Genomic DNA, 18,033 nt, shown 5'->3' on the forward strand with positions numbered 1-18,033 from the left:
CATTTTGAAACATTTCTAAAATTTCAACACTTGAACACATTAAGGGAAGGGCTTAATATTTAATTTCTCTAAGTTACAATTCAATTTGAGTTCTGGAAAACTGACATAGGAAAACTCTTTCATACTCTGCACTAACAATATACATAACCTAAGCTACTACCAAAAGGAATTCAGTTCCCACATTCAAAAGCATAAATCAAATAAGAACTCTTACCCGATTCATACACTCAAAAAGATTTTATAAGGCAAATAATCAGAAACCTCCAGACTAATATGAAAACCCATCACTTCACTATCCTTTATCAAACCAAGAGAAAAGTTCCTCAAAGTGAGGAAGTGAAAACGAGAACATGCACATTCTTCAGAAAAGTAACCTATTTTTCTATGCCGTGGAGGGAACAATAGATACTTGTTGGTTTCGATAGTATACAACATTTCCACAAATCTTACCTTGGAGGAAGGATGGCTGGTAGCAATGCCTGCTCCAGGGAGAGTGGAGCAGATGCGGGTTTCTGACTCTGGCTTTCTAAATATTCCTGGAGCCATGGGGGAATACAACACAATCATTAACTCTCATTGTCTTGCTTACATAAACATACATAAAATACAATTTGCTCTTCAAAAAGTAAAAAGGGAATAGTTTATAAAATGAGCCACGCTACAGGGCAGAAGTACCACACTCAAGGACCTTCAGAAGCGCGGACTCACCCCAGAATGCTGGCAAGCGCAAAATCGAAAGACTGATTATAGAAAGGATGGGACAGTGATGCTTAAGCTCAATTATTTAAAAGTTAAAGGAATGAGAAAGAATGAAATATGGCCTTTTGTAGCAACGTGGATGGAACTGGAGAGTGTCATGCTAAGTGAAATAAGTCATACAGAGAAAGACAGATACCATATGGTGTCACTCTTATGTGGATCCTGAGAAACTTAACAGAAGACCATGCGGGAGGGGAAAAGAAGAAAAAAAAAAAAAAAGAGAGGGAGAGAGCCAAACCATAAGAGACTCTTAAAAACTGAGAACAAACTGAGGTTTGATTGGGGGGGGGGGGGGGGGGAGTGGGTGATGGGCATTGAGAAGGGTACCTGTTGGGATGAGCACTGGGCGTTGTATGGAAACCAATTTGACAATAAATTTCATATTAAAAAAATAAAATAAAAATAAATAAAAGTTAAAGGAAAACTCATAACTTTTCTCACATCTACATGAAATTATTTGACATTCCCAATTATTACTATTAGTGATAATCAACACAACCATGCTTTTTAAAGGAAATCTGACAACCTGAGGGTTACGTAATAGTCAAAAGAACCTCCATCCAAAAGCAAATCCTAACAATACAGGGAAGATGTGCAATGGTTTTGAAAAAGACAAAATGGAAAGAAATGGCAAGGCTCCTAGAAGGTGAAAGCGTGTAAGGCCAGGAAGCGTCCAGCCCGGCAGTTAGAGTCTTTAAAGTAAAGGTATGAAAAAGGAAAAAGCAGGACTTCTGCTCCCTACCCCTGGGCTCCCAATTTCCATACTCATCCTTCTCCTTCTTTACCAACTTGAAAATCTTAGGAATTTAAAACTGCCAGGACCCCAGGGACCCACCAGCCCCAGGCTCCTCCGTAAGAACAGCGCTATCCCTTTGAATGTGCGGGTGCGAGATTCCACTCAGTAGAACAGAACATCATCCTGGACTGTCAACTGTACCCTACTTTAGGGGCTAGGTTTTGAAATTTTTCCATAAAGGCGATTTTAGAACATAATATAAAATAGCAACATATATTATGAAGCAACATGCAAAATTCCCGCGAACTAAAAAAAATAATAAATACAGACCCCGCTACTTCCCAAAGATAGACATTTAGTATCATGCCAACAGGCATACTTTGGTGGGATAATTTAGGAAATGCCATTCTTGACATAGTCCTCATTTTACAAGAGAAGAAACTGAGGTCACACATAGAGGAGGCAACAGAGGCAGGGGCAGAGGCCACATCTTCTGACTCGGAGCTACGCCAAGGCTTTAACAGAGCCTCATTCCAACACTCACCTTTAAGGAAAATGGTTGTGCAAAATCCACTCTGACACATCCGTAGTTTTTTCGTAACATTCTGATAACGCCTCTAGCTACGCTCCAAAGGCTCTCGTTCTTCTTAGGTTTTCCCTAAATTCCAATTTTCAAAAGAATAGTGTGGATAAGAGATAAAGCTAACAGGTATTCTGCTATACAAAAACTACCAGTTATTTTTATGGAAACTGGAGGTTTGTATTGAAAAGGACAACACTGAATAAAGAGGGAAAGTACGTATTCATTGACTGAGACCTGTCAGAAAATGGTCAGCATGCAAGATGCTACAAGATGTAATCCTTTCATTAGGGGAGGCAGTTTGGTCAACGAAAAACAGAACACTTAACGCTAATTCATTTAGTACACTTCACACCATTCACAAAAACACCACTACAAACTATGGTGCTGGCACAAAAATAAAAACATAGATCAATGGAACAGAGTACAAAGTCCAGAAATAAACCCACAATTATATGGTCAATTAATCTTTGACAAAGGAGGAAAGAATATGCAATAGGAAAAAGACAGCCTCTTCAACAAACGGCGTTGGGAAAACTGGACAGCAGCAAGCAAAGAATGAAAAACGGACCACATTCTTTCACCACACACAAACATAAACTTGAAATGGATTAAAGACCTAAATGTGAGACCTGAAACCATAAAAATCCCTGAAGAGAGCACAAGTAGTAATTTCTCTGACATCAGCCATAGCAACATTTTTCTAGATAGGTCTCCTGGGGCGAGGGCAAAAAAGCAAAAATAAACTATTGGGACTACATCAAAATAAAAAGTTTTTGCATAACAAAAGAAACATTTAACAAAACTAAAAGACGTCCTACTGAATGGGAGAAGATATTTGCGAACAAAATATGTGAAAAAGGTTAGTGTTAAAATATACAAAGAAGTGATACAACTTAACACCAGAAAAAACAAATAATCCAATTAAAAAATGGGCAGAAGACATGAACAGAGAAGTCTCCAAAGAAGACTTACAGATGGCCAATACATGAAAAAATGCTGAACATCACTCATCAACAGGGAAATGCAAATCAAAACTACAATGAGATATCACCTCACATCTGTCAGAATGGCTAAAATCAAAAACACAAGAAATAACAAGTGTTGGCGACGATGTGGAGAAAAAGAATCCCTCTCGTGCACTGCTGGTGGGAATGCAAACTGGTGCAGCCACTGTGGCAAACGGTATGGAGGTTCCTCAAAAAGTCAAAAACAGAACTACCCTATGATCCAGGAATCGCACTACTGGGTATTTACCCAAAAATCAAAAAAAAAAAAAAAAAAAGGCTTTAAAGGGATACACGCACCCCTATTTTATTGCAGTATTTACAACAGCCAAATTATGGAAGGAGCCCAAGTGTCCATTGACAGATGAATGGATACAGATGTGGTGCATACATACACAATGGAATATTACTCGGCCACAAAAAGTATGAAATCTTGCCATTTGCGGCGACAGAGAGAGAACTAGAGCTGAGCTCTAGAACTATAATGCTGAGCAAAATAAACCCACTCAGAGAAACACAAACACCATATGATTTCACTTATATGTGGAATTCAAGAAACAAAACAAATAACAAAGGAAAAGAGAGAGAAACCAAGAAACAGACTCAAAACTATAGAGAACAAACAGATGGATACCAGAGGGGGTAACCTGGTAACCTGGGGGTGTAGGAAACAGGTGAAGGGGGTGAAGACTGCACTTGCAATGAGCACTGAGTAATGTAGAGAATTGTTGAGTCACTGTCTTGTACACCTGAAACTAACATAACACTGTGTAACTGTACTGGAACTAAAATTTAAAGCTTGAAAAAGAAAAAAAAATACCACTGCAAATCAATGAAAGATAAAACTGGTGCAACAGGAAGGAGAACGGTTTGCAGTTCTGAGAAAAATAAGATGTCAAAGAAGCCACTTAATATGAAGTCTGATGATCACCAGCGTCCAAATATCTAACATTAGGCAACTGAACGCCAAATCCAGCCCCACGGTGGCCTTTAACCCTATTATTCATTTAGTAACATTTCCTGAACATTAATTTACATAAGGCACAATGACAGGCATATAAGGGACACAGGACTCTGATATGGCCTCATGAGACAGGGTGAGTGGTGCACACCTTCAAGACAGACAAATATACACAAGGAGGGGTCTCCTAAGAGAAACTCAGGTAACAGTTCAGCTCATCACTTCATTCGTAAAGCCTCTAATTATCCAGTGTCCTTCAGCTTCTGGCATGCTTCCACACTAAACAAGAGCAAAACAAAATCTCTCTGGAACTCTCACAATGCAGGTAGGAATGGGAAGTTGGTAAGAGCACTCTCGAAAACTCAGTATCTACTAAAGCTGAACATATGTATACTTTATGACCCAACCATTTCCACTCCTAGGTACATACCTAACAAAATGCATACCTGTGTTCATCAAGAGAAATATACAAGATTGACCATAGTCAAAAAACTAGAAACCAAACTGTTTTCAACTGAATAAACCATAGTACACGCATACACTGGAATACTACATGACTATGAGAATGAACACACTAACTATATGCAGCATGGATGAATCCCACCAACACCTACTTGAGCAAGGAAAACCAGAAGGCCACACACTACACAATTTCATTTAGGTAAGAGTCCAAAAATAGGCAAAACCAGTCTATTCTGTAAGAAGTCAAGATAAACAGTTACCCTTGAGGGGACAGTGAAGAAAGGGGCACAAGGAGGGCTCCTAGGGGCTAATAATATTGTCCCTTGCTGTGCGTGATTCCTTGGGCATGTTCACTTTGGGATAGGATAATTCAAGCTACAGGCTTATGATCTGTGCATTCTTCTGCAACTTACTATACTCACTTCAATAAAAAGTTTACTAAGAAGTTACTGCCACCTACCAAGTTAATTTATTCTAAATTGCTTTATCAACATGATCTCAGCATTTCGTCAGGCTGAACTTACAATTTATACACAAACTACAACCCCGGGGAAAACGACATATATATAACCCTCCAGGCAGAGATGGCAACATGGGGCCAAGTGTTCTCCCATTTCCCGATCCCGATCCCACGATCGAGGCCAGCACTGAAGAATCTAGCCACACCACTCCCTCCGAGAGCAGGGAAGCGCCACATTAGCACTACCCATCAGGCGGGCACAAAAGATGAAAACTACTCACCATGCCCATTCTACATGTATCCTGTTTTAAACAGTACCAGAAACCCTCCTCATTCCAAAAGCACTTCTCTAAAAGCAAAAGACTTGAAAGTGAAGAAGACTTTTGGGTGGGCAATCCTCTTACCAGTTGTTCGCCATTGTAGTGACCTTCAATAATGCGATCGTAGGAGATTCCAACAGGTATGATCAAGATGTCTGGGATGGTATTGGTAGACAGCGTATCAACCACAACTGACAAAAGTCCTGCCCGAGCACAGGAGGTTTTCCCACTCCTAGAGCGTGTGCCTTCCAGAAAAATCTCTAAGAATTGCTGCTGTCGAAGTAGTTCAACTATATGCTGGAACAGAAGGAGAATGTAAACATGAAATCAAGCCCGCTCCACTTAGAACAAGCTCAGCCAAGTTAAATCTTCCAACAAATGAAAACCTAGAACTTCACTACTGACAAAGTGTTTCACTCACGTAAATAATAGCAAGACAGATCCTCCAAGCTCTATTTTGGTGATTACAAAAATAATCATCAAACCCATACCCAAACAATACCACTCAAATAATTACACAGACAACATTCTTTTTTTTTTTTTTTTTAAATCTCAATCAAGTCTCTTTTTCTTCTACTGTGGAATAACGACTATAACTGCTTTAAGGACACTGAGACAGCATACATACCCCGTGGAGCAAAGCTCTATAGAGAATATCCTTCCGCCCATCTGGCGTTTCATCTAGCCTTCGTCGGATGAAAAAGCCCCCAAGCTTATGGATCAAGGTACTAGATATTGAAGAATGCGTTAGTTATTTATATAGAAAAATATACGAATACTTAAATTCCAACTTACTTCAAAACATACACCATATGAATATAAACCACGTGTCGTTTGAGCTGCTGACATTTTTCCACTTTCCATATTACTGATGTTTCAGTCGCTTACATCATTCATCAGCCTTCAGAATGTCCCTATGGGGACATTTTTTCAAGAAAGTACTGCTTAGAGAGTATCTCTGTGAGCCCATAATTTTATCAAAACCAAACCAAGCATAACCAATTTTCCAAAACGTGAAACAAGAATGTGCTTCATGTACACTTACACAGGGATAAAGCGATTCTTTTCTCAATCCCTTGTTTCTTTCTACAACATTGATGGATTTTTATATTACGATGAAATTTTATAATATGCAAGTCAACCTTTCCAAACGCAGAGCCTCTTCCTAATTCTTCTCTAATAGAGTGATATTAAAATAGCAATATCAACACATATTTCCAGTATCTTCTGTAGTCAGGATAAGGAGGCAACAGTAAGATGTCCCCAGAGCTAAATATCACTCTCTGAGAACAAGACTGCAGAGAAGTTCATAGCGAATGTGAGATGAGGCACCCATGGAACAACCCGCCCCAGAAAGTGACTTGTGAAATGTATAGGTTGGCACGTAACAAAAGAAAGCTGCAAATCAACAGGTAAGGTCACTGACTGGCTGTCACGTATGAAGGAAAGACGAGCTAAGCAACGACTGGCATAGAGTTCATGAAAAGAAAAGTTGGATTATGCGAAATTATCAATTTTTAACATGCATTTCCATGGGATCATTCCAGGAGCACTTCCAAGGTGAGAACCTGGAGGGAATGATTACAGGAGTTATTCTCATTGTAGGAAAGGCAAACTGTACAGGGCAGGGCCTCCCTAGAGCCCGAAGGGAACACTCCTCTTGGCTCTAAATCTATGCCTGCCAACAACTTTCTGATGACACTCTTCCCCTCCAGTGGGCTTCATGCCCAGTGCGAAGCCCAACATGGGGCTTGAACTCACAACCCTAAGATCAAGACCTGAGCTGAGATCAAGAGTTGGATGCTTAACTGGCTGAGCTGCCCAGACACCCCAACTTTCTGGTGACTTTCTAATGCAACTTCCCAGGTTCCTCAATACTGGGAAGAGGTGTGCAGAAGAGTAAACAGATGTTCTAGTCCCTAGAGAAGCATGTCTGCCCCGTACGGGTATATCACATTGTATTAGAGCTATTTGTCCACATTCCCCAGTAGATTACGAGCAATTTGAAGGAAAGGACACAGCACTTCTTCACTCTTGTCTAAAGTATAGCTGGGTAAGAATCAGCTGACTGAATGAATGAATGGCTCCGCTCATTCACATGAGTCTGGTTAGCCACAGACCCATTCACATGAATCTGGTTAGCCACAGAACTCTGAGCCCAGCAATTAGGAAGGAGCTCCTTGGACTGTGAGGCTGAGGAAAGGGAGATGACTGCCACTTTGTGAGACCCTGTGTGCACAACCCACAAGCCCACTTCCCTTCCTGTTACTGTAAGTCCATCCTCCTCATACTCCCTACTGCTTGCTCAGAGCTGACCTCAGGGATGCTCTATGCTTTGAAATTTGAGCCTTCAATATCCCAAACCAACTAAACCTACTCCTTGTTCATTCCCCATTGGTGCTCAGCTCCACTATGTACCTAGTACCCTGGCGGTAAAGATCAAGGAGTGTCCCTCCCTCATCAACCTCTCCCACTCTGGACTAGCATTTGGTCTTATAAATTCACCTTACTAAATACTTTTCAAATCTATGCCCTCCTCACCAAGAGCACCACTACAAATTTTAATCTAAGCCTTCGTTATCTTTTGCCTGAACTCTTACAATACAGTCAGAATGGTTCTAACTCCCTCTAATCGAGAGTGACTTTTCAAAATGCAAATCTGACCACTTCTCAACTACAGGATACACTCTAAACTCTCGGCTTAAAAATTGTTCTGACCCAGCTCTCACTCCCTACGCAATGGCCACCTCTGGCCTCTGACCCTTCCCACCGTATCCTGCACTCTAACCTTAACCCTATTGAACTGTCTGCCGCTTCCTAACCGTACCACACACTTGAAACTTTCTGCATCTTCACATGCTATTTCCTCTGAACGGAACCCACCGCATCCTCTGAAAACTTCTAAAACACACCTTTTGCGTCATGCTGAAATCATTACATGTTTCTAGTGTTACTAAATTACGAGGTCAAAGTTAACAGGTGTGGTTCTTCTCACCTACTTTGTACCAACACCACCGTCCACCCCCACCCCCATCTTCCCTACTGCCAACCCTGATACAGTAATTTGCTATGTGGTCTAATTGCCTTTCAGCCATTTGATAAATATTGCCCATGAAGTTGAGGTATTCACAGTTCACCAAGCATTCCATACAGAACACAGGAAGAACGGTGATAGTCTTATAGCTTTTTTGTACTTTTCAACTTTTCCACAATAAATTTTTATAATGAAAGTAAAGCAGCTCATGTCATCTTTACAGTAACGTGGTTCAAACCATAAAAGGAAAAAAAAGAAAAATTTAAGATACAATCTTTTCCATACCTTACATTTCAAAACAAGCTGATCTTACCTGAAGATGGGAATGTTGAGATTGTTGCCGGAAGCGATGTATGGCGCCTTGATGTTATGGCAGAAGAGAATGAACGTGAGCAGCAGATAATCAATGTGTGATCTGTGAACTGGTAGAAACAGAAGTGGCAAATTCATCTAGTAAAAGAAAAAAATGCCAAAGTTCAAACTCAAACGCGAACTTGGATCACACTCTGCAACTTCATATTTGGTCAGAATCACTCAAACACAGGCTGATCAACGACTCGTTCTTGAAAAACATTTTCCGGTTAACATGCATTGTAATACTTCCGCGGCTGAAAACCACCAGAGCCACAATAAAAAGGAGCTGGGGAAGGAGAAGCACAATGGAGAGTTCAAGTGGACTCTCTCTGTCTTCTGAGAGGCAGCCCTGATTATGTTTAAAAAAAAAAAAAGAAAAGAAAAGAAAAAAGGCAAAGGGTTGAGAGGCAAGCCTGGTTTGGCTTGAAATCACAGGCGATCATTTACCAGCCAGGACTGGAAAATCTTAATCTGTCTGTGCTTCATATTTCCTCATTTCTAAATAGGGATTATTCCACCTGCTCTCAGAGTTGTTGCAAAGCAACCCACCCAAGGAATCCTGCACAGCTGGCAGGTCCCCCTTCACCCACCTCTCAGCCCCTCACCAAATGCCACTGTGGTACATCTCTCAGGGGGGGCATCTGCTGAACGGGCAGGAATGCACACAGAACACAAAAGAACATTTCCATACAGAAGAGCTCTAACATCATCCACAAACATGGGGAAAATGGAATGACAGATCACAGAAACTCTTGCCTCAGTTGCAGCTTTAACCATCTCAAGTTGGCCTTTGTGAATCTGAATATTCCAAAAGAAGCTGTTGAACAGTTTGAGCAACACCCATCCCGTCAGTCTAAGGGGGAGGGGGGAGAGAAGAAAAGGAATTTAAATGCATCTACATACATTTATATAGACGTTGACTTTTATCTATTCAAGTTTCTGAACCTACAACCTAAAAGTGCTTTCAAGTGACTTAGTGTCTGTATCTGCATCTGAACTTTTACATATAGACTCATAGATACAGATTACTTATTACAGACTAAAATCTTCCATTTTTTATTTATTACAGACTAAAATCTTCATTTCACTCAAACAGCAGACTTTACACATCAAAAACAAATGATCAAATGAACATTTAGGTGAGCAGAATGCCATATAAAACCACTCCCTTTAAGATATGGGTGTGTGAACCCTGGCTCACAAGTCTAGAGAGAGGTCAGCAGTAATTCAGTGGCTGTTATTAGTTAACAAAGATTAAGGAACCTTAAAATCTACCACAGTGCTACTTCCCACATAATTTGAATACAAATATAAAAATAAAAAGGAGTTAGTTTTCCCATCAGATTATGTCCAATTTCTTTTGGACCAAAACCACTGTGCTAGGAAAGCCCAATGGTTCAGTCCCTGTTTGCTCAAAACAGCTCCCATTGAAAGCTCTTTGCTTTGCCTTTTAATACCTGATCATCGTTGGTGAGACAGTGGCAACCATTTCTTGAAGGATCCTTTTGGCTTTCTTTTTCACTTTATTGACGGCTTTTGACTGCTGCTGGGCAGAACCATCAGGATTTAATTCAGCAGCCACTTCTGCAATTGCCTCCTGTACTCTGAATTGAAAGCAGAAAGACAATGTAACTGTTTCTATGTGACATCCTGCATTCAGTATTTTCTAAATCATAGATATAAATCACAAAACAAAACTTATCTTCTCTTTAATATGTGATTAACACAATAAGCTCAAGTTAGATGTGTTTTGTTTGGCTGCCTACTGAATATTAGGGATATTATATTCCCGAATCAATGAATCCCTGAGGAATCTGGAAGGCAGATTTAAGAATTTAACTCAAATTCAATGGGTAACAACGACATCAATTGAAACGTTCCAGATATGCTGTGAGGGACACAAAGTTGCACTCTAGCAGAGCGGAGAGAAAGAAAGGTTATCCCTTTAGGCATATAGTTCAGAGGTATCCAAAGCTCACTGCCAAAGTAACATGAGATTTTTCTTTTGAAGATCTAATTTATTACTCATTTATACTGTGACTTTATTAGAACTATATGTAAAACTCTCTAGGAGGGATCAAAGAGGGGCATAGATATTTACAAGCGTTTTCCATTTTAAACCAGTAATGTAAGAAAGGCGCCGCTCAAGATTAAAACAACACACAACAATAAACAGTGAAATTAAGAGAGAAGATTTAATCCAGTTTGGTAAATCTTCCACGTGACTTGGGGAAGAACATACGAGATTAAACCTCCTTAAATCACTTTTAATATTCTAGTTACTAGTCAAAACACCTGGGTGGGATAAAACATACTTGGAGGTTTTTACCTAGAAAATAGAATATATAATAACCCAAAGGAGTTTCAAATAATTCCTTTTTCTCCCACTGTTGCTACTGATTTTAGACCAGCACGGAGCAAAGCTCCACATAGCCCCATAACTCATCAATACAAAAGACCAATTCCACAGGACACTGATGCCTTTAATACCTTTATTTCAATCTGGCCAGGAATGTTTTTACAAGTAATTGACAAGATAATTAAATCTCCATTATCAACTATTTACTCATTCATTCAATAAATACTTACTGAGTACCTACCATGGGCCACCACTGTTCAGGTCTTCATAGCCACACTACAGGATCTGCATTTCTTTTATTTTTTTTTAATTTTTTTAATGTTTATTTATTTTTGAGACAGGGAGAGACAGAGCATGAACGGGGGAGGGTCAGAGAGAGGGAGAAACAGAATCTGAAGCAGGCTCCAGGCTCTGAGCTGTCAGCACAGAGCCCGATGCAGGGCTCGAACTCACAAACCGTGAGATCATGACCTGAGCCGAAGTCAGACACTTAACCCAGTGAGCCACCCAGGCGTCCCCAGATCTACATTTCTAAGCAGTCTTTTCAAACCACTGTAGTCTCTGGCTCCCCAAATCAAGGTAGATGTCCACCACAGGCCACACCAATGAGGCAGAGTAGAGACTGATCTTCATGCAAACTCCCATATTCTAATGCCTAAACTTGAGAATGACTTCTTTCCCTGTTCGATCTGATTTCAAGCCAGTCTCTGCTATTTTCTAAGCAAGTTCCTCTGAGAGCAAGGACAGAACCTTATTCTCTTAAAATTTCTAGTAATGATTTTCTAGTACAAGAATTTGTGCCTACATCCTCAAAAATTATTTGACAGAAATATCAAACATGCTTCTCTTTTGGTTATAAAATAGGAAACACAAGGGGCACCTGGGTGGCTCAGTCGGTTAAGCACCTGACTTCGGCTCAGGTCATGGTCTCATGGTTCATGAGTTCGAGCCCAGCATCGGGCTCTGTGCAGACAGCTCCGAGCCTGGAGCCTGCTTCCGATTCTGGGTCTCCGTCTCTCTCTGCCCCACCCCCACTTGCACTCTGTGTCTCTCTCTCTCAAAAATAAATAAACATTAAAAAAATTTTTTACGAAGTAGCAAGTTTAAAAAACAAGTAACAAATAAAACAGGAAAACACAAGGTCCCAAACATTTATATTACAGAAAACAGAGAACTGGAAATATGTGCATCTCTGAATTCCAACTCTCCTTTCATATATTAGAAACCCATTCATTCAATCGTTAATGCATAAAACAAGACTGCTATTCCCACATGGCACTGCTCACCAAAACCATCTGTTCTCCTGCCTTTCCTTGCTTTCCTTTGGAGTTTAATATCTGACATTTGGAAATGGAAACCCCTCTTGAGACAGAGTCCCAGAGTCCCAAGGTTAATAAAGGCAATACTGCCCTGCCCCACCTCCCTTCCCTGTCTCTTCCTTTTACAACAGCATCCCCACCCTTACCTACTGCTGTTCAGGACATTTTCCGTCACGTTGGTGGCAAACATGCCTGTATGGACATCTCGCTCTTGAACAAAAAGCACATAAGAAAGACGTCTTGCAAGCCATCCTCGATGCCTGCAACGTGAAAGGGAAAAAAAAAAAGACTTAGGAACACCTAAAATGAACCGCTTAAATTATACAGCTGTTTCCCTGATGTAGAAACAAAGCCTCATTTCATCTATTCCTGCTATCTGGTGTTATCCTATAGCAAATTCTCCTTGGCAGTTCAAGATGATTCGTGGCAATTTCACTCACAATTTCTTTCATGTACTCTCAACTAAAATTTAAACTTGGAATTTGAGTACTAAAATGCCTGAATAGTGTACTCTGCAAATAATAAACCAAATACAAAAAGAAAAATGCCTTATTTTATTACTACATTTTTTAAAAGTAAGTTCAATGCTGTATATATAAGCAATATAGCTTACAGCTGTGGGCTATAAAGAGATAATTTGGAAGTCTTTTCCTACCATAAAGGGCTTGTTATTATAGTAATTCTTCTAAGATAATCGCTAACTCTCAAATTGAGTGGACAAGGTGAATTAGTCAAGGGAAGTCAAGGATAACTAAAGTATGGCCTGAACACCTATATACAGGGCTCATGAGGCCAGAAGTTCTTTCCCTTTTTCTTCCCCCACATTTGACATTTCTAAGGGATAGGACATATGCACACCAATGTTGGTGGCTATGTGTTATTTATATGGGGGCTTGGGGACAGAGAACTCAGAAAAAGAAGGTTAGAAACCTTCATATGCAATATTTTGAAACCATGTGTAATGATTGTGTAATGCCTCATTATCATTTCCCCCTTAAGGACATTCAAATGGCCAGATTTCAAATATAAATTCATGAACTCTGAAAAGCCTTCAGTTGAAGAAATTTGAGGAAGAACTATGGAATCACTCGTTCCTTCATCTTTTTTGCTGGCATTCTCTTTTTCTTCCTCCTTTCCTAGTTGTCTGCAAATTGGGTCCAATAGGGTAAGTATTTAATTCTAAATTCTTCCTTGAGTGAATACTTTCAGAACTGTTATTAGAATGTACAGTCTCAGGGGTGCCTGGGTGGCTCCGTCGGTTGAGCGTCTGACTTCGGCTCAGGTCATGATCTCGCGGTCTGTGGGTTTGAGCCCTGCTTCGGGCTCTGTGCTGACAGCTCAGAGCCTGGAGCCAGTTTCTGATTCTGTGTCTCCCTCTCTCTCTGACCCTCCCCCGTTCATGCTCTGTCTCTGTCTCAAAAAATAAATAAACGTTTAAAAAAAAAATTAAAAAAAAAAAAAAAAGAATGCACAAAGTCCCAGTTCTTGATGAAATCCTTTTGTAATGGACTGAAAGCTCTGTGTGTGTGTGTGTGTGTGTGTGTGTGTGTATAAAAACGTCTACCCTTCACTTCATGTAACACACAGAGCAGCCAAACAGCCAGCTCAACCACACAGGCAGTTTATTACACCAAACGGTTTCATATCACCGAGTCATTATCACATTGAATGGTTTCATATCACTGAGTCAATATGGCATATGCTTTTTTTTTTTCTTAACTGCCTCCAACTGAGGACAACAAATGAACCCTCTGACTTTATACATAAAATGTCTACTTACATAAACAAGAAGAGGCTCTCTATGAGATCCCTTTTCTTAGGATCTTAATCAAGTCAAAAAGGGGAAAAAAAAAAAATCAGTGGCCCAGAATTTCTCCTCTCTCCTTTAAATGTAAGATAGAGACAGAAGGGTAGCATGGGAATGGGAAAAAATATGTCCCTTGATTTTAGTTCTATTAAAAAAAAAAAAAGGCATTTAATATATATGCAAGTATTGTCATTCTCAATTATGATCTCATCACCAAAATATGATTAGTAATTCCAGAAAGCCTTCAAATTTAAGTATTTGACTTCTTAGATAAATTTTCACAGAATTTAAAGCATTTCTCATCACCTGAGCCTACTACTGACCTATCCCAGGCATTTACTCTTAGAATTATAAGGACTGGTAGCATTTTTGGCTGCCATTCTCTCCCGCCTCACAGACTTTCACACAATCTTCCCTCCCCCCTCCCTTATCCCCTAGCCTAGATTCACTAAAACAAAGCCTCTTTTCTCTCACTCAGATGCCCAACAGCCCATCCCCATGTGTCTGAAGTCTGGAAGAATTCTAAAAAAAGTCTTAAGCTAATAATAAATGAAAGAGCATTTGCTCAATATAGGAAAATACCTTCTAAAACTCCATAGATCAGGCTGATTTCAATTTTTAAGTATAAAATAATAATAATTTGTAAGCCATTCAACCCTACCCTTTCCTCAGATAAATCTTTACCATGTTTTGTCACACTTCAGATATAAAATCAGTATACAGGGGCCCCTGGGTGGCTCGGTTGGTTGAGCATCCAACTCTTGATTTCAGCTTAGGTCATGGTCTCACGGTCCATGGGATCAAGCCCCTCATCAGGCTTTGCCCTGGCAGCACGGAGCCTGCTTGGGATTCTCTCTCCCTCTCTCTGCCCCTCCCCCACTCACTCTCTCTCAAAATAAATGAATAAGCTTTAAAAATATATATATATACTGGGACGCCTGGGTGGCTTAGTTAAGCGTTCGACTTCAGCTCAGGTCATGATCTCATAGTTCATGAGTTCAAGCCCCGTGTCGGACTCTGTGCTGACAGCTCAAAGCCTGGAGCCTGCTTCAGATTCTGTCTCCCTCTCTCTCTGCCCACCCCCCCCCCCCCCACACACACACCCTGCTCATACTCGGTCTCTCTCTCTCTTTCAAAAATGAATAAAACATTAAAAAAAATTTTTTTTAATAAAAATATATATACAAATGGGGCGCCTGGGTGGCTCAGTTGGTTGAGCGTCTGACTTTGGCTCAGGTCATGATCTCGTGGTTTGTGAGTTTGAGGCCCACATTGGGCTCTGTGCTGACAGCTCAGAGCCTGGAGCCTGCTTCGGGTTCTGTGTCTCCCTCTCTGTCTGCCCCTTCCCTGCTGGTACTCTGTCTTTCCATGTCTCTCAAAAAATAAAATAAAACATCAAAAAATTAAAATGTACACAAACACACACACAAACAAAAAGAGAAAGCTATAGGTGATATCTACACCCTCATGAAATAGTTACCATGTAATTACATAGCAGTAATAGTAACAGATCTCTCAGGTGGCTGTACTGCTTCCAATTTTTAGATAAAGCCTCTTGTGTCACAAGCTCAATTCTATTAACTCAAAAACATGAAGAGATTCATCTTAAGGTACAGGCACTGATTATTACAGTTCTTCTTTTGAGATGTATTAGAAATATAAGAAATTTCTGTTTACCTTGTGTGAGTTTCATTGATATAAATAACATTCCGCAAACCCAAAGATGGGATACTGGAGTTGAAAAATTTATCCTACATGAAACGAAATACACACAGACATAAATACACAATTGGATTTCTGGCAAAGAGCTCACATTACCACTTCTTGATAACTTTTATAACTCAAGTATGAAGTTAGGCATTGCAAAAATCTAAGTGATGAAGAAAAATTACATTTTATTGAGAAAAGTACTTTCTGGCCTTCAGAGAAGGTCACAAACTTGCAAAGGAAATTGTGCCTCCCTGTCCTGCCTCATTCCCCACCCTCAACCCAAAAGAGTTAAAGCTACAGAGAGCTTAAATCAACGACAGGAACACTGAAGATTTCAGTGTTTCCCACATGTAAAAATACCGTGCTAAGTACCATAGTTATCTTTAGATTACTAAATCTGGCAATAATGCTGACACAGTAATTATTATCTCCATTTTACAGACAGAAAAATTGAGACTGACAGGGGTTTTTAATATTCAAATCTACATCTTGCTCTAAATGTTTACTTCATTAGAAAACGTATGGCTGAAGGGGACTCTCTTTACAGGAAACCTTAAGGGATAATTCAGAGAGAGTTCTGCTCAAAAGAGAAAGTCTATAGCTTTATCAGTGTGGACAAAAAGGTAAGCTTTCCACAGATAAATGTTGGGAAAGCATAATGTACCTTCAATAAAAGATATAAAAATATTTAAGTGAATCTCTTTAGAGATCAGGAAAACAGGGTATCAGAGAAAGGGTAGCAAATATCAAAAAAATATTATTTAAATTTTTTTTAAATAGGGACACCTGGGTGGCTCAGTTGGTTGAACATCGGACTTTGGATTTCAGCTCGGGTCATGATCTCACTGGTCACGGGATTGAGTCCCATGTCAGGCTCTGCGCGGAAGGTATGGAGCCTGCTTGGGATTTTCTCTCTCCCTCTCTCTCCTCCTCTCTCTGCCCCTCCCCTACTCACGTTCTCTAGTAAGTATTTTAAAAATCATTTTAAATAAACATGCCATGGAAGAACATCAAAGATCAAGTTCAGCTCCAACAGGAACTGTATTTAAGCAAAAATCAATTATATACTATACTACTGACCTATTCCTACCCCAAACCACTCCTATCACCACCACCAAGTAATTTCCTATATTCTCTTCTGACTTAAGAACACATTAGAGTCAAGGTATTATTTTGATCTTTTAAGCATTTGAAATTAGAATTAGATAAGATGCCAGGTCTAAAAAGAAAGCCACATGATCATCTATTTAAATTTGTATTTCTACTGGCCTATTAACCTGAACTGGCCATACTCCCGGACCGCAAATTATCATGACCGTTCCATTCTACCAACATAGCACTTCTGTTCTAAAAGGAACAATATTTATGATTAAGACATTCTTGACCAGACCTGAATATTTAACATAAACTGCTTGGGTCCCACACAAATCTTTTCCAAGTTAGTAAATCCCTTTATACCAGACTCAGAATTCTACTTCCTGCCAAGCCAACCCAGAATAGAACATTCACGCAGTACAGCTAGATATTTATACAGATTACAAGCAATCTCTATAAATGACAGGCACTTAGATGGCAGAATTTCTGTCCTGATAACTGGCCCATCCCAGAGAGAGCTGAACGTCCAGGCATACCTTTTAAAAGGCAACTCTACTGCCGGAGAACACAGCCACATTAGATTCTAAATTCCTGTGCTAACTCATCCCTCTAGCAAACTGCCAACAGAGGCTGACCACTCATTCGAGTGACTTTTCAAATACTACACTGTAATATGGACGATTTTGCATGACTTGTGTCTGTTTCACCAAGATACAAACAACAAGCCCATATACACTCTATTTAAAATATTCATCCTTGAGGCACCTGGGTGGCCCTCACCTGGGAGGCAACTGGCCCTAGTTAAGTACCTTACACTTGATTTCGGGTCAGGTCATGATCTCATGGTGATTAGATGGAGCTCCATGGAGGGCTCTGACCTGGGTATGGAGCCTGCTTGGGATTCTCTCTCTGCCTTTCCCTCTGCCCCTCCCCCACGTGCTTGCGCTCTCTCTCAAAAAAATAAATTAAATCTTCATCCTAACATTTAGTAACCATCCTTCACTATCATAGTCAACAGATACCCTCCATCCCTACTCACCCTCCCCCAACAGAAACTTACCAAAAGGAGA

The 18,033-nt window shown here is 40.1% G+C and overlaps 1 protein-coding gene across 1 annotated transcript in view; it reads right to left on the reverse strand.

Annotated features, from left to right (window-relative positions):
* The window catches only part of GPAM (glycerol-3-phosphate acyltransferase, mitochondrial), a 36,082-nt gene that overhangs the window by 14,435 nt on the left and 3,614 nt on the right, over positions 1-18,033 (reverse strand). Inside the window, exons 4-12 of the mRNA XM_047073435.1 lie at positions 15,836-15,909; positions 12,498-12,611; positions 10,131-10,277; positions 9,430-9,526; positions 8,633-8,769; positions 5,914-6,013; positions 5,370-5,582; positions 2,040-2,153; positions 451-536 (exon numbers count right to left, since the gene is read on the reverse strand). Coding sequence (XP_046929391.1) covers positions 451-536; positions 2,040-2,153; positions 5,370-5,582; positions 5,914-6,013; positions 8,633-8,769; positions 9,430-9,526; positions 10,131-10,277; positions 12,498-12,611; positions 15,836-15,909 — 1,082 coding nt within the window. The remainder of the gene's footprint in view (positions 1-450; positions 537-2,039; positions 2,154-5,369; positions 5,583-5,913; positions 6,014-8,632; positions 8,770-9,429; positions 9,527-10,130; positions 10,278-12,497; positions 12,612-15,835; positions 15,910-18,033) is intronic.

Source organism: Lynx rufus, unplaced genomic scaffold (assembly GCF_022079265.1).
Source record: "Lynx rufus isolate CCGP_SWC_20201006 ecotype Redwood Valley unplaced genomic scaffold, mLynRuf1.p SCAF_11, whole genome shotgun sequence".
Taxonomy (NCBI): domain Eukaryota; kingdom Metazoa; phylum Chordata; class Mammalia; order Carnivora; family Felidae; genus Lynx; species Lynx rufus.